Here is a 23,645-nt window from a genome sequence, read left to right as displayed (position 1 = left end):
CATTGTTTCCTCAACACTTAATTACTTGAGGAAAGGTGGTTCAGTAGCTTCTTCCCTGCCCAGGCCCCCCCCCAGCTCACGGAGGTACGAGAGGGGACGGCAGCCACAACCCATCTGCAAGCAGGAGGGTGGGAAGGGTGTCAGGGTGGTTGTGCTTCACATTCCTCCTCTGTGCACGGTTCTTCCTCTTGCTCTGATGGTACCGGAGCGAGTTGAGAGAAGGGAACGGAGCTGGTGAGGGGCTGGAGCACAAGTGTGATGGGAGCGGCTGAGGGACCTGGGGGGTTCAGCTGGAGAACAGGAGCTGAGGGGAGACCTTCTGATCTCTGAACTGCCTGAAAGGAGCTTGGAGCCAGGGGAGGTTGAGGTTGGATGTGGGGAACAATTTCTTCCCCAAAGGGCTGTGGGGCATTGGAACAGGCTGCCCAGGGCAGTGCTGGAGTCACCATCCCTGAAGGGTTGGACAGACGGACATGAGGTTCTCAGGACATGGGGCAGTGCCAGGGATGGGGGAACGGTTGGACTTGATGTTCTTGAGGGGCTTTTCCAACCAAGGGGCTCATTTTGGTATCCATACAGCTGACAACAAATTAACCTTTCTCCCACCAACTGCTCAGGTCCAGAAGCCCCCGGAGCTCAGGGTGCAGCAGTACCGGTGACAGCAGCATGCAGTCGCTCCGCCAGCTTCCCATGTTGCCACTTCTACCATCAGCAACTCAAGCCACTGCTTAGCCAAGGTTCCAAGAGACACAGCAGTAATGCAGCTGTGAAAGCAGCATATTTGCCCTCAAACTTTTCCCTCAACATTCCTGTGACATATTTAATCTTCCAGATGACCTCCCCAAATATCCACCTGCCCTGCAGCATGGACTTCACATCCTCTGTCAGTCCAGGCTTGAAGCAACATCTGTTTTTTCTGTGCATATCGCATTGTTACTTTCCCATTCTGATAGAACTCCGTACTTGATCCTCCCAGGATCCAGATTTTGCTCATCCATCTCTGCACATATCTCTCCAGAAGCCACAGCAGATTTCTGAACTTCACACTTCCCTCAGCTCTACTTTCCTTTCCCATAAGGTATCTTTACTTCTCCTTGCTCCTTCACCCCCAAACCCACTCACTCTCACTTCAAACCATCTATTTCATTGCTCTAATTTAGTCCTTGCATATATTAATAACGAATATGTTTGTGTCTGGCCCTTGTATCTGTTCCTAAGGACTCACAGGTATCTCATTTCTGCCTGCAAAATGCTGTGCTTGCCTAATGACAGTCGTTTCTGGTATGGGAGAGAAAATTTAACTGACAAATTCCTTCGTACTCTACACTATAACAGTTATGACACTTATTTGCAGCTTTTAAAGAAAATCTTGTTGACTATATTTTTAATACCAATGCTATGGATTTAAGAAACAGTAAATATTTGCTATTTCCCATAACAAAAAAAAAAAAAATCATTGAGAAATTCTGTGATTTCTCTCATATTTCACAATAACAAGAATCAGTATGAATCAAGTTCAGCTGAAAAGCTTATAGGTGAGGTCATGACTAATATTAGATACATTTAGTGAGCTACACGCCAGCCAAACTGATCAGTGCCCATCTAAACCTGTCCTGATGCCAAGTATTTGGTACTGACAGCACTAAACCCCAGTAACTCAAGCCCCTCCTGCCTCAGTTTCCCCTACAGCATCTTACCACTAACACAGGTTTCTGTTCTCACATCCTCACTTGTTCAGATTGCCAGATTGCCACTTTTTTTGCCACTTTTAATATTTTGTCACATTTGTCCAAAAGATATTTACCTTTTTTTTTTTTTTCACTGGGCTGTGATATCGGGCAGCTTGTTTCAGCTAAGGAATTCAAGCCAGGATCTTTCAACTGGTATTATCTGATGTTTAAAAGAGATTTCAGGTGATAAAGACCTGAGCTGAGCTGCAGTCTGGGCTGTTGCCTTTCCAAGGGTCAGACTGCGACACAGAATTATTTACCTGTGTAAAAGAGCGAGTGCAAGAACTTGTCTCTGGGAATTAAAAATCCTGCTCAAAGACAAGTGTCACAATACTGGTCGCCAGCCCCGCTGCACTGATGTGGTTCATCATGTCGCCAAATCTCTCTGCAATTGTTTTCTTTGATTTCTCCCTTCCCCCAAGCAGATGCGGCAACTCCTGGGAGGGAGCGGGTGCAGCGCTGGCGCAGAAATCATCAGGAAAACAAGAGCCCAGTGTCCCAGCGCTCGCCGACCTGTCGTGGGCGAAGTCACAAGACGAGCTCGCTATTGAATTCCGGCAGAAGCAGAAAGATGCCCAAGGGATCCCGGAGCTACAGCTGGACGGCGATGAAAGGCCGATTCTGCTGCTGAGAAGGCTTGGCTGCGCGCTGAGCACTCAAAAGGAGGGCAGAAGCTGAAAACTGGAAGTTTTCATTCATTTCTCACACATGCACTCCCCAAAATCACCCGCTTTTATTAACTTAGTCTCAGTTTACAGGGAATAAAATCTATTTTCTCCACCACCAGTCCCCAGGAGTTCGCACAAGCTCACAATGCCACCTACTGACAGCAAGAAACAGCAACCGAGCTCTTCTGACAATCCAGAGCAACTCAGGCTTTCCATGAAGTAATTTCCTCGCCATTTCCTTGTATTTATCAACTGTTCTGATGGCTGAATGCAAATCTTCTAAATATTTTCTTCTAGTCAGTATCTTTTCAGCACCTTTTGTCTCCCAAGCGTTACTCTTTCCACTTCTGAAATCGGGTGAAATTTCTTTCAAATTTTCTAAACTCTTTTCAACTATATTTTGACCCAAAGCACCTAATCCCTCCCAGTTATTAGAAAGGGAGAGATTAATTAAGCTTTCTCCCGTCCAATGGAAAAACAGAATGTCTCTTCCCAAATTCACACATAACCAAATTCAGAAACTTTAATGTCAGATAATGCTTTTCGTACCCATAATAACCAATCCCTGAGTTTGCTGGTTTAAATTCAATAAATACAAACACCTCTGCAAGAGGAGGAAACAAGTTCTGGGCCAGGGGGAGGGAATCGGAACCGAGCCTGCGGCAGCTCTTCCAGCTTTTTGCAGCGCTTTTCTTACCCTCCATCTGCTTTGGCCGCTTAAAATGCACCCAAACAGTCCTCCATGGGTGAAGTCTAGCCCATTATGGGACCCTTGTGCATTAACAAGATATAAATAATGGTAAAATAGGATGGATTTAGGAAGCTGATGTAATATCCAGTGAGTTTTGCTGTCAGTCATGCTGTATTTGTCTAGAAGTGTCCGTATTTGCAGACAGCTGCGAGAATCAGCGTGGCACAGAGCGCCGTGCTGAGAAGCGTCACCACACACACCAAGGAACTGTGTTGTCTGAGCCCCACGGGAACCTGCAGAATCAATTCCTCATGTGCCTACAAAGAAAAATAAAGGGATTAGACGCATTTAACAAGCTATTGCTTTTTTGAGCGCAACGCAGAGGATTAGTCACCAGACCGCTATTTAACCAGCCCTTTGCTAAGACGTGTTCTAGGATTCAAAATGGAAACCAAGGTGGGATGTAGCCTTTCAATTTACAGCAAACAGTACAAAGCTCAATACATTTATCTGCTAGCATTTTAACTGGTAGCCATTTATATTCTCTGTATCTTTGTTCTTACAGCAGGTTTGCCATTGAGGACAGGTACGGAATGCAGCACAGAAGAGAAAAGCTCTCAGAATATTTCACAGATCACCAAGAAGCCACTTTTCTCCAAGACAAACAACTATTGGGTTTCTCTGTGATGCAAGAAGCTCTAAAACATTGTTGGAGAGGAGCTGCAGATACCCCAGGTGTCTGCAGGTATCCTAAATATAGGTGGGCACGTGTTACAAAACCAACAGATTTGTTATGAGACAGATCAGTCTTATTTCTGAATTTCTAGACACTACTGCAACCCTTTTGAGTATCCAAAGTTATTGACCACACCAATTTTCTTGGTTTTGAACCCAAAGTACCTTCATCTTTTCCTAGACACTCCACAATCAGAAAACCAACCAAACAAGTGGCCTCTTTTTAAAGATGTTATTCCTTCAATCTTTTGGATTTTATCCCTCATAAAGTAGTTTTCCACTTTGCTACTCCTCTAAAGTACCTACGTTGTAAAGACTTTTCTTAATTTGACCAGTGCCAATTATATCCTAGAATTCCAAGTAAATTATCAAGGAAGAAAACTGAGGAGAGCAGCCCCACAAAGGACTAGAGGAGCACAGAGGGAGTGCAAACGTGTCAGAAGGGCAGGATGACACCTATGAAAAGCTGGTCAGAAGGGAAAGACGGAGGAATACCACAACTAGTCTTTTACTCATCAGTTCCTGTGCTATGAAGGTTGCAAATCACTAAAAAAACAGGCAGGAATTAGTAAAAGAGCGTCAGGAATTCCCAGCGGAACCAAGAACTCACGAGTTTGTGTGTTAGGCTGTGCCACCGACAGGGCCCGATGTTTTTGCCTAAACAAGGAGCTTCCACTTCAGCCGGCTTCCCGCACTCTGCAAATTGATCTGCGGAACACATTAATGCATCAGCAGGATCCGGATCAGATGAAGACCTTTCCAAATGGAGCATCTTTCCTCCACAACAGTTAGCAAAATTAAAACGGGCCCAACAGAAACGTGCCAGCAAACCCACAAGGTCAAGTCCTTTTTGTGAACTTTGCGACTCTCCCTTCCCAATAACGAGATAGACCCAAGGAAGACTCTCACCCATGTGGTATCTTGGCCCTTCTGTCCTTAACAAGGCAAATAATTCATCATTTGCCTTCATAATAACTCATCATAATTATTCATAATAATTCATCATCTAGATCCCTTCAATTTAGCCACACATTTACAATCTCTCTTTCGTCAAGTCTTCTTCCTTTTCTCCTTGTTGGCCTCCTGTTGGCACATGCAAGAACTCCCCGTCCAATATTTGAGTGCTTTCATATTAATAATAAATATGTTTTCTTGCTCACAAGTAGTAAATGTGGTGGAAAAATGGGAAGATTTCACACCCCTTTTTAATTGACCAGTCTACCCTACCCCAAAATTTATCCCAGAAAATCATTGCCCAAATAACGCTCAAGGGAAGATAAAGGAGCTGAGACTCATTAGCACAATCTGACTTGGCAGCTACCAAGAATGATTTTGTGAAAGGAAATACGATTTGCAGCAAAAATGGAGGATTTGATTGTTCGTATAACTTAAAATATTCATTGTCAGTGGATATGAGGTGCTTGTCTCACAGGAGTCTGACAGTCCAACCATTGTAACCTTCAGGTGTGCAGGAAGTTCCCTTATATATAGGGAACATGGGAAGAAAGTGTTACAAACCACCAGAAAACTTTGATTTATAGAAATCCCTGATAGAGAATATTAAACAGGCCCTGATATTAATATTAAATATGCCATGTGTGGCATCAGCTGCCAAGAGCACAACCCTCAACAAGCCGGGGCCTGCAGGGACAGTGACAAACAGACCAGCTGCCAACACTTGTAGTACAAGGGTGCAACGGCAGCAGCAGTCTGGTGATGATTAATCTGCCTTTAGTCAGGCAGCAGCAGCTTTCAAAGAGGAAGACAACGTGATCTTTATCAGGGCCGCTATCTTCCCCTCGTGTTCTATCTACTGAGAGCTCCGTCTCCAGAAGACAAATACAGATCCAGATCCCAAACTCTGGATTTCTCCCCCAAAAAAACAAGTAAGGAGAATCTCACTGTGGCAGCAGCAGAGCAGGACTTCGGGGCTCTTCAGAACAACCAATGCTTCCTCGCTCCCATCTGCTGGCCGGTGGTAGCGCCCGTGCACGGGCAAGACAGCTCGGAAACAGCGAGAGCACCGCGGGTCAGGTTCCATGTACAGCAGAACAAGAAGATCCGTGGCCAAGTACTCAGGAGCCTCCACATCGACGGCATCAGGAATTAACACCGCCTGCAAGTGGAAAAACATAGAGACATGACTGCGAGGAGAATCAGCACAAGGGAGGGATGCGGGGGAAAAAAATGTATGAACATTTTGCGTGTGATTTGGGGATTTACGAGGCTGCTGCGGTGACCTGCTGCAGCATCAGAAGGGAAAACTATTTTCTTCATTCTGTTTTCTAACACTGAGCCTGGTTTTGTGCTCAGGAAGATCAAGTTGGAAATTCTGCCCTTCAGCTGTTCCAAGATAACTTTTCAAGTCCCTCTCCAATGAGTGATTCTTACGTTTACAGCGCAACCATGTCTATAGCAAACCCAAGGGCCATTAACAGAACGATGCGTATAAGCAAGGCCACACCAGCACCTGCAAATATCCCAACAGCAGACGGTGCCCAGAGCCTTCACATCTGTACGTTTTAACTCAATTAAGTGCCTAATATTACCTTAAAGCCATGGCCTTAGCGCATCTCTCTACCGAAATACCAGCAGCGCATGAAACAAAACATCCGGCATGGGCGATGACGGTCAAGCCAAGAGATACGAGATATCACGAAGATGATACTTGTGCGGCAGCTCCTTCCACAAAAAGGAATTAACCACCTTGGTTCAACGAGCCAGATGAAGCTCGGAGATTACAACTTCCTGACTGTGCTCATCCTTCTCTGAGTAACTACCAGACGTCTTGGTGCTGGGGTCGTTACCTTTGTTACGTTGTGCTGCTGCAGCGACGCCAGCTCGTAGGGATCCACGTAGATTCCTGATGGAAGCCGAATTCTCGCCGTCACCACGCATCCTCCTGCGTCCTCCCCTGCTGCACCGAGTTCTACTGTCACCAGCAGGTCCCTTCAAACAAGCCACAAAAGCAAAACATTTCTACTCTCAAATGTGCACAGATGAAACGCAGATGCGCTGCAAATTCAGCAAACAGTTCCCTGCCGACCCACGCTGTCCCTCACCAGGGAGGAAGGGTGGAGTTCACCCTAATTCCACATCCACAACCAAAATGAAGTTTCACTTCTCTGTTGACTTCTCAGAACCACCAACGGCCTCTGTGCAGATCTTAGAAAGGGGCCTCCTGTTCTTCCTCCACTGTGGTTCATAATTGTTAATTACTCGATCATGCCCAGCTGTGCCTGTGGATCACAGCTCAGCGAGATGATAAAACTGGGCATGAATTAGAAGAGAAGCTTTTCCACACATAAAATTACCTGCCACATTATTCTGATGCAGCACCGAAGTGACACCATACCTGTGAAACCCGTCTTTCAGCAGCTCCTGCGTGACAGTGGCATCTGGACAAGCGGCCTGCACATCTAAAATAACACAGAACGAGTGAGTAACGGTGTTTACAGAACAACATGTGTAATTATCACACAACTTCAACAAGCAACATCATATCATCTGTGAACGCATCATCTGCAAAACCTCCCACAGCAGAAGGGAAACAGTATTTCAATTCAGTACAACCAACAGCTGTTTTGTCAGTAGAACACAAAGCTCCAGCTACCACAAAGGCTGAAATATCTTTTATTTATCCAGCAGAGCAAATTTCAAAAGTGTGGGTTTGTTTTTACTGAGGAGTCTGTAATAACTCCCACTTTTTCCCACTGTTACCCCCATTCCAGGTGCAATTCCTCATCTCCTGTATAAGATCATCTCCCTATAAGATCCAGATTTTAACAGTGAACTTTGTGCTACAGCTATTGTTTTATTTGTTTATTCTCTAAGTTTCCACGGGATTACACTGTAGATCTAAAACTCCAGACATGTCCTGTATCCGCTTGAGTAGAGGCCTAAAGCAAGGCAACATTGGCTTAATACGAAATTCTGCAGGTCTCGCAGCTGTTTCTCAGTTACCTAATGTGGAAAATTGCTTGCTTCTGTTGTTAATTTCTAAAATAGAATAGAATATTTTAGTAGGAAGGGACCATCTAGCTTCAGTGCTGACCAAATGTCAAAGTGTGTTACTAAGGGTGTTGTCCAAACGCCTCTACACAGAATCTCAGAGTGACAGGATGGCTGGGTTGAAGGGACCTCTGAAGATGTTATTCCTTCAATCTAACGCAGGGTCACAGAGCAGATCATGCAGGTCGGTCCAGGGCCGTTTGAATGTCTCAGAGAAGGAGACTCCACACCCATTCTGGGCAGCCTGGGCCAGGCTCTGGCACCTCCCAGCAAACAAGTTTCTGCTCATGTTCCGATGGAGCCTCCTGTGTTTCAGTCTGCACCCATTGCCCCTCACCCTGGCGTTGTTCCAGTTTGTACCCATTGCCCCTTGTCCTGTCACTGGTTGTCACCCAGAAGAGCCTGGCTCCATCCTCCTGACACTCCCCCTTCCCATATTGATCCCCAGGAATGAGTCCTCCCTCAGTCTCCTCTTGTCCAGCTCCAGAGCCCCAGCTCCCTCAGCCTTTCCTCACCCGGGAGATGCTCCACTCCCTTCAGCATCTTGGTGGCTGCACTGGACTCTCTCCAGCAGTTCCCTGTCCTGCTGGAACTGAGGGGCCACCACTGGACACAAGATTCCAGGTGTGGTCTCCCCAGGGCAGAGCAGAGGGGCAGGAGAACCTCTCTGACCTACTGACCACCCCCTTCTAACCCACCCCAGGTACCATTGGCCTTCCTGGCCACAAGGGCCCAGTGCTGGCTCATGGTCACCCCGCTGTCCCCAGGTCCCTCTCTGTCTCCTCAGCACCTCGAACATCGACCGCTTTGGGCACCGACCCCTTCTCTAGAAGCCTGTTCCGTGTCTGACACCCTCTCGGCACAGAATCGCTTCCTCACGTCCACCCGACCCCCCCGGCTCAGCTCTGACCCGTTCCCGTGTGCCCTGTCCGTGGTCCCAGAGCTCAGCACCTCTCTCTCTCTCTCTCTCCAGTCCCTCAGGAAGCTGCGACTGATGCTGAGGCGGTTTCTCGGGTCGCTCCCCGCACCCCGGGCAGGGGCCGGTACTTACGGAGGGCGCAGAGCAGCGCGGCCAGCCCGGCACCGACCAGCGCCTCTCCCCGCCGCCCGCCTGCCATGGCGGGCCCGCTCCGCACAGCAGCGCTGCCGGCCAGGGTGTCCGCGGCACCCGCCTGACCCCGCGCCGCCAATCCGCCCTTTCACCAGCAGCGCTGGCGGGACCGCTGCTAAAAACTGCCTCGGCACTTCATCCTCGCTGCTGTCCTCACCCGGTGCGCGGGTCCGCGGCGGCAGAGACCGGGACAGCCAGCGCCGCGCCCCGCAGGCGCTGGCGTGGGCAGCCCTCAGGGGGCCTGCAGCGCGGCCGTAGCCATGGCAACCATACGGGGAGGCCATGGCGGAGCGGGCTCGGTTCGGGCCTCCCCGACCGTCCTGAGGCCGCGGCCGAGTGAAGCGTTTTCCTGCCCGGTCCCGCCGCCTGAGGTGAGGGGAAGGGGCGGGAAGCGGGAAGGACGGACCCGATCCTGCCTCGCTTCCGTTCTCTGCCAGCGTTTGGGCCTCGACCGCGCACGACCCCGAGGGTTGGCTGGTCCGGCGGAAACAAGCGACAGAAAAGCGGGTTTTTAACGGCAAAAGTTGGTCCGCGGCAGCGCAGTAGTTGGCAGGGTGAAAAAAAAACAACCAACCAAACACCTGTCTGTGTTTCAGAGCTACTGAAACCAGCGTTTCACGCTTGGTAGCAAAGGCTCTGCCTGCATTACTTGGAGATACAAAACCTCTTTTATTAATACGTGGAATCAAATGGTTCTTCACCTGTTTGTACCTCACCTCACAGTTTATTCGCCATTCCAGAGATGGGATCCCGCTCTGGTGATGGCCAGTGACCCCTCAAAAAACCTTGTCCATTCAGTTTGAAGCATCACTTCTCATTTTAAGACAGTGAAAGCGGCTTTTAAGGCTCTTCTGCTTTTCTCCCCAACTCGCAGAAGTATTTAAAAGCAACAGGTATAGCAGCTGTAGTTCATTTTCAGCATTCAGAGTGTTACTGCAAACCTGTCTTTCCTATGTGTTTTTTAACAAAGAAGGAAGACTTTTCAACTCTGACTTCGAAGTAGCTCTTAAAGATCAATGCAATTTTTCTCAATTTGAAGACGTTCTTTTGGGGGGTATAATTTCTGCCCTTGCCTTCCTGCAGCCTGTCGGGTGGTCAGAGGAGGAGACAACCTCCACACTAGACATATTTCCACCTATGTAAAACCAAAAGAAAAATAACACGTGCGTTCAGTGTTGTGCACGAAGCCGAGAAAAAGATCCAAGTCTGCTGCAGATCTTCTAAATCTCCTTGAATATTTAATCTGCGTTGAAAAGGGGGCAAATCCGAGGGCAGGGCTGGCACTCAGGAGCTCCCAGGAGCATTTTGGGTGCGAACAAACACGATAAGGCAGAAAAAGAGAAGTTGTGGCTGCTGCTTCTGTTGTGTGACAAAATGCTTCAGAGAACAATAAAAAGGACATTTATGAATTTCTAACCTCATTCACTGACCGACGCGCTGATACTCGAGAGTTTAGTAGTCCTTACTTTAAAATTAAATGTTTGTACGGTGTGTTCTTGCCATCTGTATAAATACAGCCACACATTTAGCGGGTCATTCAGTGCTTTTCTCCACTTCTTAAGCACAACAAAAGCTCCCGGTTCCTCTGCGCACACACACGCAGCAGTTCAGTGTTTCCAAATCTTAAAACATTCTTGATTTTTGTGAATGGTTTATCACTTAAATTCCACCAGTGGTAATGTGCTGTGCAAAAAGCATTTCCCTTTGTCACTTGTAAATTCTCAGCTTTTCAGTTTCATTGCTGGTGGGGTTTAGTTTGAGAAGCGATAAAGGGTTGAACATATCTCCTCTCTTTAAACTGAATTCATATTTTGATTGTCACATAATAAGGAGTTTAATTATTTTTGTCCTTAATTTCTGAATCTCTTCCCTTTCCTTGTCCCATCTGCCATCAGTTACAGATGTGCTGCTTTATTAAGATAACTCTGGAACTGTAAGAAAGCTTTACAAAAACAGATTAGACACTCCTCTTAAAATCTTCTAAGAAGGGGAATTTTGGTGTTACTTATGTCAGCATTATGAGTATAAGGTTCTCCCTTACCATATGAAATAAGGAGTGTGATACCACCAGGTTTGTGACAGAAAAAGAGACAAATAAAGGATATTTGAACCATATCAATCAATTTGTATCTTTTTAAAGCAAATATGCATAACAGACAAGTGGGCACAGTAGAATTCTGTCTTTGTTGCATTACTTGCCACATTGATTTAATTTTGTGGAAACTCTTTCGCTGTTGTTCCAAGACATGTCACAATTTTGTTTTAGTTCCTTTTTTTAATGATTTTTTTTTTCAAATAAGCTTACTGCCAAAATGCCTCGTTATATCTTTACTGAAAAATGGCATTCGCCCTGAAATGCCACCTGGAGCTTCATAGGAACAAAGTTAAATCCTGGTAGTGAGAACAGGAGAGGGTGAGCAACTCCTGGCTTTCCGGAGCGATGGAGACAATCCTCAGTAACTGTTGTTTGTGTAATACATTGATTTACTATTTTATGGCATTTTTCACTTTAAAAAATTAATAAATATTTTAAAATACCCATCTTTTAGGTATCATTTGACTGTGCAGCGCTTTACTTGGCTGGTAGGCCAACATATATAACTTATGCGTGATGTGTTATTCTGATTCAAAGCCTGAGTAGCAACAAAGGTGTAAACCAGGAGTAGGGAGTGACTCCGCTCCCGCTCATAGGGCATGTGGGGAGGTGTTTGGGTTCCACTGAAATTGGGGAGACTCAGGCCCTGGCTGGGTGGTTTTGCTCAACTTGGGTCACTCTAACCCCAATAAAAGGAACAATATTAAGAGATGCTCACACTTTCTTTCCCTTTTTTCCTTCTGCTGTTTTTCAGTGAGCTCTGACGTTGCTGAGAACCGACAAACCTGCTGCTGTAATGAGTTACATCGCGCAGAAATGCGGCGTCTGCTTTCGGCCCCCGTCCATTGTCCTGATCTACAAGGCAGACGACGGGGACAAGATTCGCCGGCGCGTGATGCCTGTCAGAAATTTCTCCGAGTTCTCAGGTGGGGTTACCTGTGGTGTTCCCGAAGTCCTCTCCACACACAGCGAGAGGAACAAATAGTTGGTAACAACATTTTTTAGCAACCGCTGAGTTGTTTTAGGGTCACACTTTCCCCCGGAGGAGCTCAGAGCTCCATTGTCACCTGAGCGATGGCTCTAAGTCTGGCGGTTGTGAGGGTTTGGGAGGAGAGGAGCTGTTTATGGGAAGAGATTTGCTCACAGCTGTAATTCCTCAGGGTGGCTTTTCTCTTTAGACTGCGGCTTGGCGGCTGAGCAGCTGAAGAACAACCCTCGGCACAAGGCTTATCTCGAAGGCGTCTCGCTGCGCCAGCTGAAGAAGCTCTGCGGTTTGTTGAGAGGTCATCTCGGGGGAGAGAGCCTGGCCCAGAGCTTGGAGAAACTTCGGCTGGAAAACACCATCGACCCAGAAGAGGACCTGAACAAACTAGACGACAAGGAACTGGCCAAAAGGAAGAGCATCATGGACGAGCTCTTCGAAAAGAACAGGAAGAAGAAGGACGACCCAGATTTCGTCTACGACATCGAGGTGGAGTTTCCACAGGATGAGCAGCTGGAGTCCTGCAGCTGGGACCTGGAGTCGGGAGAAGAAATCTGATTCCGGACAAAGATGGAGGGGGTACAGAGACAAATCGCGCCGTCCTGATGGACAGAATAACGTCATTGTACATGTTCGACTGCATCGTTTTCAGCCCACCCCGTTGATACACAGTACATTGGCCACGGAGAACACAAGGCCTGAGGTGCCAAAGCAATTCCAGGTGTAAGTGAACTTTGTTTTAGAAACCAGATTTGGTGAAATGGGAACTGGGCAGCTGAACTTCTCAGGTGTTTTTAGTCTTGCCCTATGGATGAGCACCTAAAATAATTTTGAATTATTTACTCTTTCATTTGTTTCCTTTTCCATCAGCTTTGGCTGAAAACCTCACCAGCTTGCCTGGCCTCGATTCCTACTCAGCTTCATTAGAAAATTTAAGTGTTAAATATTTATGTCTTTAAAACCATAGTAAAGTTTTCTTGTATACCTACAGTATTTATTATTACTGGTCAGTATGTTAAATATATATTAATCTTTCTGGATGAATCAACATTGCATTGAGAATATTACTCTCATGTTTCCTGAGCGATGCTTAAATCTCCAGCTTCAGTTTACACAACTGTAAATCCTTGTAAGAAATTAAATACTTAGCAAGTAAGTTGCTCTTGAAAACACTTTTGAAAATACAGTGACTTCAAGCTGCTGAAATGAGGCATTTTGATGTGACAAAGCTACAGCAAAATGTCCTCCACGTCATGTTTGGATGGTCACTGAGAAATTCATCTCTGCAGATGAATATTTTCCTTATCCCACTGAAGTTTTAATCCCATTGTCTCCCTCAGCTGGTCTGTACTAGCTAAATCCTGCTCTCCTGGTGGAGCCAAAGGATTAAGTTTAGGATAGTTTAGAAAATTGCGTGACTCCAAAAGCTTCCCAGGTTTTGGCTCTCTGAACCTCGGGGGCTTGTGAGCGGGATGGGCCGTCAGCCCGAGTCGCGCGGCCTCAGAAAACTGGCGGTAACAAAGAGGAGTTGTAAATTGCTTCTAGGAGTAGTTTAGTTCCTGCCTTCTTGCAAATGAAATTAATGAAAACGTGTCAATTTGATCAGTTTGATCCACACGGGAGCTGGGGTTCGGAAGAGCTCACCTCCTACACACTGAAGCGAAAAATCTGAAACACGTGTCAAACCAGTGTCCTTTGTCATCACTGGAGATGAGCGAGCATGTTTGTCCAAGCAAGTCTCTAGCTCAGAAAAGAACTGGAATTAGCACAGAATCATTTTGGTTCGAAAAGCCCCTCAAGATCATCAAGTCCAAGCGTTCCCCCAGCCCTGGCACTGCCCCATGTCCTGAGAACCTCATGTCCGTCTGTCCAACCCTCCAGGGATGGTGACTCCAGCACTGCCCTGGGCAGCCTGTTCCAATGCCCCACAGCCCTTTGGGGAAGAAATTGTTCCCCACATCCAACCTCAACCTCCCCTGGCAGAACTTGAGGCCGTTTCCTCTGCTCCTGGCACTTGTTCCTGGGGAGCAGAGCCCGACCCCCCTGGCTCCAAGCTCCTTTCAGGCAGTTCAGAGATCAGAAGGTCTCCCCTCAGCTCCTGTTCTCCAGCTGAACCCCCCAGGTCCCTCAGCCGCTCCCATCACACTTGTGCTCCAGCCCCTCACCAGCTCCGTCACCTCTTCTGCACTCTCTCTAGTTCTTCAGGATATAAAGATGTCCCAGTTGGGTGGGAGGTGACCCATGGGGACCTCCGCTCCCCACCCAGCCCACTGGGGCTCAGTTGAGCGAAATGGTACCTGCTGTGCTCCCCTTGCCTAGAAATCCACCATCTCGTCGTCAGAGGCAAAGAGGTTGGTCAGGCATGACTTACCTCGGTCAGTCCACACTGGCTGCTCCCTCTCTGTGGTTTCTCCACCATGAGGGTGACCGTCCCGTTGCTCCTCAGGACAAGATGGATGTGACGTCTGTCCTTCTCCGGTCACCAAGTACCTCCCCTGATGGCCATCACCTTGTGAAGATGATGAACAGCAGCTTTGAGAGGATGTCAACCACTCCGAAACTGGAAGCTCATCTTGTTCCCTTGACATCTCTAAGAGGTTCCAGCTCCATGTGAGCCTCAGCTCTCCCAGCACTGTGTCCCCTGTGCCTGGGCAAAGCTACTGATCCCTCCTGTGACAGAGGAGGGTTGAGTGTCCCCCACATTGGCTCAACATGAGCAAGAACACCCTGGGCACCACCGGGGTTCCTACCTACATGCACTCCCACAGCTGTGCCCCCTGAAAGGAGAAGCAGCAACAGCCACGGTGGAGGAAGCTCAAACATCCACCCGGCACCGCACCGGGGGTCCCTGCCCACCCAGCCAGTGGGGAGACGCCGAAACACGCTGCAGTACCTGGTGCCGGCACAGACCCACTGGAGGACATCGCAGGGATGTATTTATAGGTCACTGTTGTCCCCTGGGCGTGCAGCTTACGGGCAAAAGAACGGCTGAAACAGGCTGAGGGATTCCCCCGCTGCAGCCTGGTTTAGTTTTGGCTGTTTTGGTCTCAAATAAGGCCAGAGAGCAGCCGTTTTCTGAGCCAGATTTGACAGTTGGTTTTCCAGCGCTCAGCCCAGTGGTGCTGCCGGCTGGTCCAGCACGGTCCAACCTACACCATTGTTTCCAGCCAGGCATGGTGATCAGCTGCTCCAGGCTCACGGATACTCATCCCCACGCTGGTGCCAGGCACGGTGCTGGCGCTCTGGCCCCGCTGCCAGCTTTGGCTGCCTGCGCTGGCTCCAGCATCACCTCCAGCCCCGCGCACCTCTCAGTACAACCCCAGTGCAAGGCGGAGTGACAGTGGGGCTGGCTGCGGGGACTCGAGCCCAGCTCCGTCACCGCAACACCCCCACATCACCCCGCCGAGCTCATCCGCGTCCACACGCTGGCACTGCCGCTCGCTTCCCCGCGCCCGGCTTCTCTCTAAACTCAGACGCGTTTCACTGGAAACACCCTGCGGGAGTAAAGCCGCTCTGGTCCTCAGCAGAGCTTTTGAGTCGAGCACAAACCACCATCACTTCTCATTTCACAGGAAGCCCCCCAGGAACGCGGCGGCACAGCCCCGGGAGTCCGATGCTGGTACAAGCCGTGCTGGGTGAAGGAAACCCACCACACCGCCCGCAAGAGGAGGAGGGCATCCTCTTTACCTCCTTTGCGTCTGTTTAATCCAGCAGCTGCTGGAGGAAAAGAAATTTAAGATAAAATATCACCACTGATATAATTTATTCTCCCGTCTTTTAGTTGATGTTTTACATCGTTGCAGCTTGGGTGATTTTTAATGGGCTCTTCTAGCCAAGATCGCGACTTAACCAAGCACCGACAGCCCGCAGTGTGTTTTTCAGCCCTGCTGAAAAGACACGCCTGTCTTATCAGCGCTCACACAGGGTGCCCGCCCAGGGCTGCTGCTGTTTGCCTCCTTCCTGCAGCGCCGGGGGTTGTTTGCTCCAGCTGGGGCGATTCCTGGAGGCTGCTGCACGGCTGCAGGGTGTTTGACAGCAGACTTGGCTATGGGGGTGAATAAATAAAAGGAACTGCCTGAGCGGGGGGAACAGAGTCAGAGGGCAACTGTCTGTGCCCCTTTGGCTGAGAGGTTTGGTGTCACATCCACTTGGCTCTCGCCAACATCAGCTAATGGTTTCTGCTGAAGATGTGTCCCTTGAGGACGCCCGGCACGGCTCCAGGGTCCATCACCGGCCACGGCCACACACCCTTTAGGGAACCTGTGGAGAAACAGCAGCTCCCCAGCATCCCCTGGTCCTCCACCCATTGCGTCTCCATCTCACCCACCTCGGAGTCACCCTGACAACCCACTCACAGTCACCGTCCCGAGCCTGTCCCCCTCCTTCCAGCCATCAGTAAGGGCTGGACACCCCGCACCGGCTTTTCACCATTTTTAGCAGCTTTTGCTTGAATGTGAGGAAAACGACGGCGAAGGCCACCAGGGCGGTGAGGCAGGTGGGCAGCGCCAGCACCAGGTAGAGGAGCGCCAGGTCGGCCGTCTGCCAGCGGCAGCTGCGCAGGACGGGCTCAGGCAGCGCCCGCGGGCTCAGCGTGCGGGACGCGAAGCTGCACGTCACCTCCCGCCCGTCGGGGACACGCAGCCCCTCCGCCCGCTGCAGCGCGTCCCACCAGCCCAGCGTGCAGCAGTTGTAGGGGTTCCTGCTCAGGTAGAGCTCCCGCAGGCTCGTCCCCAGCGGTGTCCGCGCCACGGCCAGCGGCAGAGCTGGGAGGCTGTTGTCCCGCAGGTCCAGGCTGCGCAGCCGCAGGACGCCCAGCGACGGGGGGAAGACGCTCAGGGAGTTCCCCGACAGGTCCAAGCGCACCAGGCTGTTAAAGGCGGAGAAGTCCACATCGGCAGAGGAGAGGCTGGTGTTCCTCAGGGACAACACGTGCAGCGTCACAGCGAGGTCCTGCAGCCAGCCCGGGTCCCCGGACAGCAACTGGTGGTTGTTGGAAAGGTCCAAATGCCTCAGCGATGTCCCCTGGAAGGGGCGGCCGCCCAGTCCCCGCAGACCACAGCCGGCCAAGGAGAGATGGGCCAAGGTCTCCACACCCCTGATGTCCACGCAGGGGGGACTCTCCGCCTCGCCTGCAATGGCGGGCTGGGGACAGAGGTCAACCCGGTTGCGGCTGAGATCTACGGTAGCGATCTTCCTAGTGTAGGTGAAAAGCCCAGGAGGAAGCGCCCGCAGGCTGTTGGTGCTGAGGTTGAAGAGCTGCAGGTTGGGCAGAATGTCCCCAGCACCCAAGTCCACCCCCAGCTCCTCCAGCCGGTTCTGGCTGAGGTCCAGCTCCGTCAGCATGGCCAAGGGGTCACCCTCCGACAGGTCAAACATCTCCAGGCAGTTCTGGTTGAGCTTCAGGTGGGTCAGGGAGGGCATCTGGGCCAGGAAGCCCTCGGGCAGGTACCAGACCTGGTTCTGGCTCATGTCCAGGAGGCTCAGGGAGGAGAGGTTGCTGTGGCAGATCTCATCCCACAGATTGACCGTCGTGATGCTGGTGGAGTTGCCATCGATGAGCTGGAACTGCACCGTTACATTTGCCAGGGACGTGCCGTTGGGGAGGCGCTGGTAGAAGCTCATCTCGTTGTCCTTCAGCAGCAAGGAGCGCAGCTTGCTCTGCCGTGGCAGCACGGGGAAGAAGAGGAGGCGGTTGTGCGACAGGTCCAACACCTCCAGCTCAAAGAGGTCATCGCTTTCCAGGGACAGAAACCACTCGATGATGTTGTTGCTGACGTTGAGCACCCTGAGCTGGGTCAGGCCAAACTCCACGACACACGGGAGGCAGTTGTAAGCTATGTTGAGCCTCTGCAGCCTCTGCAGCCCTTCAAAAGCTTGGTCAATTTCAAAGATGTAGTTCTTCTCCAGGTTCAGCTCCAACAGCTGCGTCAGGTTTGTGAAGACAGACGAGTCCAGCCTCATGATGATGTTCCTGGCCACAGATAAGGACTCCAAAGAAGACAAGTTCCAGACTAAAACTGATACCATGTCCTCAGTGAGGCTGTTTCCAGCTAGATCCAGTGTCCTCAAGGCTGGCAGAGCAGAAAGAGCAGCTGCTGTCAGCGAGTAGTTGGTGGAGAGGAGGTTGTCGGCCAAGGAGAGCACCCGGAGGCCTTGGCTGCGGAGGAAGGCTCCAGGCTCAATGAGCTCCAGCCGGTTCTTGGTCAGGCTGAGACGCTGCAGCTGGCGGTAGGAGAGCAGAGAGGCGTTGCCCAGGACACGGATAGTGTTGTCATCAAGTAACAGCTCCTCGGTGTCACCTCCAAGGTTTCCTGGGACGGAGCTCAGCCATCTCCCAGTGCAGTCCATGGTGCTCTGCACCTAAAGAGCAAGAAGTGGATAAGTAATGCTACTCTGAGAGGTGGAGATCGCAGAATCACAGAATGGTTTGGGTTGAAGGGCCCTTCCCAGCTCCCCCAGTGCCCCCCCTGCCATGAGCAGGGACATCTGCACCAGCTCAGGTTGCTCAGAGCCCCGTCCAGCCTGGCCTGGGATGTCTTCAGGGATGGTTCATCCACCACCTCTCTGGCCAACTTGGGCCAGGCTCTCACCACCCTCAGCACAATTTCCCTTTATCCAGCCTGAATCTCCCTCCTTTAGTTTAAAACCATCACCCCTTGTCCTATCACAACAGACCCTGCTGAAAACTGTCCCCATCTTTCTTACCAGCCCCTTTTAAGTACAGAAAGGCCACAATAAGGCCTCCAAGATGCGGGGACATGAGGAGGGAGAAGCCTGGGGAGCAGAGTGAGGATGGCAAGAGTGGCTCTATGCTCAGAGGCTTGGCACCCCAGTCCATTCCTTCACTAAGCCGGTAGCTGGGAAGGGAAGGTCTGGAGACACTGAGGCTTTGCTGGGCAGGACCACGCAGCGGGAAGGGCGAGAGTTTGCGAGACAGGAGTTACTTACAAGCTGGCAACCGCCGGGAGATGTTGCCCAGGCTGCGACTGCCCCGCTTCTCCATCCTGCTGCCAGGAGAACCAGAAGCAGGGGGAGAGCGGAGAGCGGGGCCTCCATCTCAGTGGCGGCAGTCCTGTGGAGACAGACACAGAGGGGAGAGGGTCAGAGCTGCAGAGCGCTCATCCTGAAAGGCGTGGGTTTCCCAGGGAGCCCAGCATGGCCCATGAGACCTGGAACACCACGAGTTGTCCATGGAGAGTCACATAGAATCCCAGAATGTCAGGGACTGGAAGGGACCTGGAAAGCTCATCCAGTGCAATCCCCCCATGGAGCAGGAACACCCAGATGAGGTTACACAGGAAGGTGTCCAGGCGGGTTGGAATGTCTGCACAGAAGGAGACTCCACAACCCCCCTGGGCAGCCTGGGCCAGGCTCTGACACCCTCACCCCCAACAAATTGCTTCTCCTCTTTCAGTGGAACCTCCTGTGTTCCAGTTTGCACCCATTGCCCCTTGTCCTGTCACTGGTTGTCACCCAGAAGAGCCTGGCTCCATCCTCCTGACACTCTCCTTTCCATACTGATCCCCAGGAATGAGTCCCCCCTCAGTGTCCTCTCCCTTCAGCATCTTGGTGGCTGCGCTGGACTCTCTCTAGCAGTTCCCTGTCCTGCTGGAACTGAGGGGCCACAACTGGACACAAGATTCCAGGTGTGGTCTCCCCAGAGCAGAGCAGAGGGGCAGGAGAACCTCTCTGACCTACTGACCACTCCCTTCTAACTCACCCCAGGTACCATTGGCCTTCCTGGCCACAAGGGCCCAGTGCTGGCTCATGGTCACCCTGCTGTCCCCAGGACCCCCAGGTCCCTTTCCCCTACACTGCTCTCCAACAGCTCATTCCCCAACTTACACTGGAACCTGGGGCAAAGATCTCCACCACCGAGCCCACCCACCCCAGCGGGAGCCCTTGGTGGGGTTCACCAAGAAGAGCAGGCAAAGGGATGTGGAGGTGGCAGCCCGGTCCCCACTGCACGTGGGAAAGTCACCCTTGTTGCTGCACAGCTGCTCAAACGCCACTGAACTGCAACCCCCCAGCAGAGGTTTCCCCCATCAGGGCCCGTGTCCCCCTCACCTGCACCAAACACCTCCCGGGGACACCGACATGGCCACCAGCGTGTCCCCTCCAGCTCCCATCCCTGCCCAGGTCCCTGGGGAGGAGGAGACTCTGCAGCACCAGCTGCCCCCTTACTCACTTTGTGGAAGCGGAGCTGACGGCATTTGCATCTGGGGAAAAGCTGAACCTCAGGCAAATGAGCAGAGATGGTTCGGCGAGGGCTCGGCAAGCAGCGTTTTCATAACTGCTGGTGCTTGAAGAAGAAACGGGGGGTTATTTTGGGCAACCCCTGCATAGCTGGAGCCTCCCCTCAAAGAGGGAGCAGGGGACGCATCCTGGGTTGTCTCCTTCCTTGGGACAGCCAAAAGCATTAAGCTTTCAAAATGGTATTTATTGATATGGATGGAGAAGCAGCCCTGATTCCCCAGTTTGGAGCTCGTGCACAGCAGCTTGTGCCCTCCCAAACCCTCAGTCTCCAGCAGCACCCAGGCAGAGCCACAGTATCCCAGAATCCAGCCTGGTTGGGTTGAAGGGACCTCTGTAGGTCCCTCAGTGCAACCCCTGCTCACGCAGGGTCACAGAGCAGATCACACAGGTGGGTCCAGGAGGTTTGAATGTCTCAGAGCGGGAGACTCCACAGCCGCTCTGGGCAGCCTGGGCCAGGCTCTGGCACCTCCCAGCAAACAAGTTTCTGCTCATGTTCAGATGGAGCCTCCTGTGTTTCAGTCTGTGCCTGCTGCCCCTCACCCTGGCGTTGGGCACCACTGAACAGAGTCTGGTCCATCCTCTGACACCCACCCTGAGCTATTGATCCATTGATCAGATCCCTCTCAGCTTCTCTTCCCCAGCTCAACAGCCCCAGCTCTCTCAGTGTCTCCTCAGCACAAAGATGCTCCAGACCCCTCGGCATCTTTGTGTCCCTGCGCTGGACTCTCTTCAGCAATTCCTTGTCCCTCTTAAACTGGAGAGCCCAGAACTGGACACAACTCCAGATGTGGCCTCACCAGGGCAGAGCAGAGCAGGAGGAACAACCTCCAACCTCCCTCGACCTGCTGGCCACACTCTTCCTGCACAGAGGCAGGAGAGGGACCTTGTGTCCAAAAACCAGTGGCTTTGGCTCACCTTGAGCCCTGGAGCCCCCCTGCAGACTTGCCTTCACCCAGCTCAGCCTTCCTTTGGTTCCCCTCAGCACCAGCAGCAGCTCCATCCTCCCGTGGCTAGGGGTGCCCACGGTCCCACTGAGGAGCCCACACACCAGCGGTCCCCACCATGCACACCGGCGCTGTGCTCACCCGCGTGGGCATCAGCCACGCGTGGGCACCACGGATCTTCAAGCTGGCCCCACAAAAACCCCAGGTGGGATTTTCCCCCCCGGCAAAGCTATTGGGGGGCAGTTACTCACCGCATGCGATGGCACACGGGGTTCGCCACCACTCATCCTGCAGCGGGGGGACCTGGCGGCTGCGCCCGGCGGCTGGTGGGACACGGGCAGGTGCGACCCACGGGGTTCGTGTCCCACCCGCGCTGGCGCCCAGCACCGATTTAGCCTTTGCGGAAGGAGGCAACGGAAACTGCAGTCACATGGAGGCAGCGGCGCGGCCGGGCGCTTCGCTGCCCGGGCTCGGCGCTCGCTAGAGGGTCATGCACTGCAAACAAGGAGGAACTCGGGGGGAAACCTGTTTCCCCCAAGGGTCACACAGCTCCTGGGGATGAGCCAGCAGCGGGGACAATGCTAGCACCGTCGCTCCTCTGCACTGCTCCAGCAGCAAAACCCCTGTGAGGGTTTTGGGCAGCCAGGGTGTCCTCACTTGCCCCTCACTCTGCCGGTGCTGGAGAAAAGCCACCATTGGGCAGTGTGCCCCGCATGGCACCTGCTCCTGTCATGTCCTTCTAGTCCCCTGCTTGCCTCCAGCACCCAGAGCAGGGGCTTGAAGATGTCCCTGCTCATGGCAGGGGTTGGACTGCATGAGCTTTGAAGGTCCCTTCAACCCAAACCATTCCATGAGTCTGTGATTCGGCAGGAGCTGAGGGCTGCGTTTCCCACAGGGGAAGAAGAAGGAGCTGTCATTTCCTGCTGCATCCCAAGATGCGATTGAACACGTCTCCAGATGTTGAGTCCCCGCTGTGGGACATGGGGCCCAGCCCCTCATGTTGTCCAGGTGATATTCGGGATGCGCAGATCCCACCACCCACAGACCTTTGGGTCTCCCGGGGCCACTTGGGATTTCAACAGGACCAGCAGGACCCATCAGGACACAGGGACCTCCCAAGCGCTGATCCCTATGTGAAAACCGGCATAAATGGCTTTTCCCACAACTGCCAAGGCATGAAGAGACAAACCCCCACATTTCCAAGGCAATATGAACAGGGAGGCCCCATCTCCCCGCTCCATGTCTCCCCTCTCGCAGAACCCTCATGAACCCCAAAATCCCCAGCAAATCCAGCTGCTGAGGGGGAAAAGAGTTTGCCTGGATTTACCCAGCTGGGAAAGGGTTCAAAACACTGGAGAAAGGTTTCAATCCTGCAACAGGACCCTGGGCGGCAGGACCAGCTCCTGCAACCTCCAGGTGCCAGCAGCCGGGAGATGAACCGTGTGATTGCAGCACCCCAAGAGACGTCACAGCCCAGGTCACTCCCACCTGCAAGAGCAAGTGGCCCCCAAACTCCCGCAGCCAACACAAATCATTCTTTTTCTGCATTCACCCTAAATTTAATTCCTTCTCCGGAAGGAGCCTGAGTTCTCCCACGTCACTCACAAAAAAAAAAAAGCCCTGTGGTTTCATTTCCTCCATTTTCAAGGAAGTTTGAAGTATAAAAATCAAGAAGGAAAAGAGAGAAGCGCTCCTCATCCCGGCAAAGCAGAGCAGATGGCAGGAACCTCGCAGCGGGGTGAAATTCCCATGGCGTTACTCGAGGTCACGCGAAGGGCTGAGGCCGGTTGATGGTCACAAACCCACTCCTCGTCCTCAAAACCTGAGCCTAGCCCACGCCAGACCCACTCGTCCGCTGCTTGGAGAGGCAGGAGCCAGCAGAGCTTCACCCAGGGCTGGGGGTACAACTCGAGCATCCTCACCTGTGATGATACCCAGTGATCCAGAGGCTCCTGGGAGACCTGCTGATGAGATTCCCTCGTGCAGTGCCACTAAAGGAGGTGCCTCAAGGGTCAAACCAGCTTCTGCACAGTCCAGGAGGAGCTGGGAGAGAAAATAAACTGCTTCATCCTCTGCTTCATCCCCCAAGCCAAACCAGCGCAAAGCCTGCGCTGGGGCAGCCGGCAGCAGCCTCGTGTTTCACACTTTCCCCACATCCTGCAGCCGGAACCATCCCGAAGCTGCTGCTCGCTCCCCTCCTCTTCCTCTCAAGCAGCATAACGTCCCCACCCAGCCCTCCCGGTAAGGACTGGATGTGCGATTTGAGGTCTATTTTATTGGGGTTTTAATATAAGCACAGAAAAGGTGTAGGGACTGTGCTGCCAGGAGCTGCTGGGGTGGTCAGCTGAAAAGTTCCAATCTGGCTCAGTGCACAAGTGGATTAAATTGAAGGAGATTCAGCAGCATGGAGTCATGTCCATGA

General features: G+C 51.8%; 3 protein-coding genes across 4 annotated transcripts; 1 reads left to right on the top strand and 2 right to left on the bottom strand.

The window, feature by feature from the left end:
* Positions 1–1,114: 1,114 nt before the first annotated feature.
* PIGX (phosphatidylinositol glycan anchor biosynthesis class X) lies at positions 1,115–8,953 on the bottom strand (the record flags this gene model as incomplete). Its single annotated transcript, XM_080350002.1, has 6 exons — positions 1,115–3,406; positions 4,435–4,532; positions 5,727–5,940; positions 6,632–6,773; positions 7,180–7,243; positions 8,887–8,953. 6 exons carry the CDS (start codon positions 8,951–8,953, stop codon positions 3,269–3,271), a joined length of 723 nt encoding a protein of 240 aa, XP_080206128.1. The 3' UTR covers positions 1,115–3,268.
* A 266-nt stretch (positions 8,954–9,219) lies between these two features.
* Positions 9,220–13,120, top strand: CEP19 (centrosomal protein 19). 2 transcript variants are annotated; one of them, XM_080349412.1, is made up of 3 exons: positions 9,220–9,317; positions 11,796–11,967; positions 12,220–13,120. In XM_080349412.1, the coding sequence occupies exons 2-3, from the start codon at positions 11,838–11,840 to the stop codon at positions 12,579–12,581; spliced, it is 492 nt and encodes a 163-aa protein (XP_080205538.1). In that variant the 5' UTR covers positions 9,220–9,317; positions 11,796–11,837; the 3' UTR covers positions 12,582–13,120. The 2 variants fall into 2 exon arrangements, with proteins under 2 accessions (XP_080205538.1, XP_080205539.1); XM_080349413.1 differs by having other exon boundaries at positions 9,236–9,839.
* Positions 13,121–15,767: 2,647 nt separating this feature from the next.
* On the bottom strand, positions 15,768–23,179 carry NRROS (negative regulator of reactive oxygen species). The gene is made up of 4 exons (XM_080349388.1): positions 23,146–23,179; positions 20,212–20,325; positions 18,972–19,095; positions 15,768–18,383 (listed from the first exon to the last, which is right to left on the bottom strand). Exons 3-4 carry the CDS (start codon positions 19,077–19,079, stop codon positions 16,416–16,418), a joined length of 2,076 nt encoding a protein of 691 aa, XP_080205514.1. The 5' UTR covers positions 19,080–19,095; positions 20,212–20,325; positions 23,146–23,179; the 3' UTR covers positions 15,768–16,415.
* Positions 23,180–23,645: the final 466 nt, after the last annotated feature.

Source organism: Nesoenas mayeri (assembly GCF_963082525.1).
Source record: "Nesoenas mayeri genome assembly, chromosome: 9".
NCBI classification, from domain to species: domain Eukaryota; kingdom Metazoa; phylum Chordata; class Aves; order Columbiformes; family Columbidae; genus Nesoenas; species Nesoenas mayeri.
The sequence above is the reverse complement of the archived record's forward strand: the minus strand, read 5'-3'. Positions and strand labels throughout refer to the sequence as shown.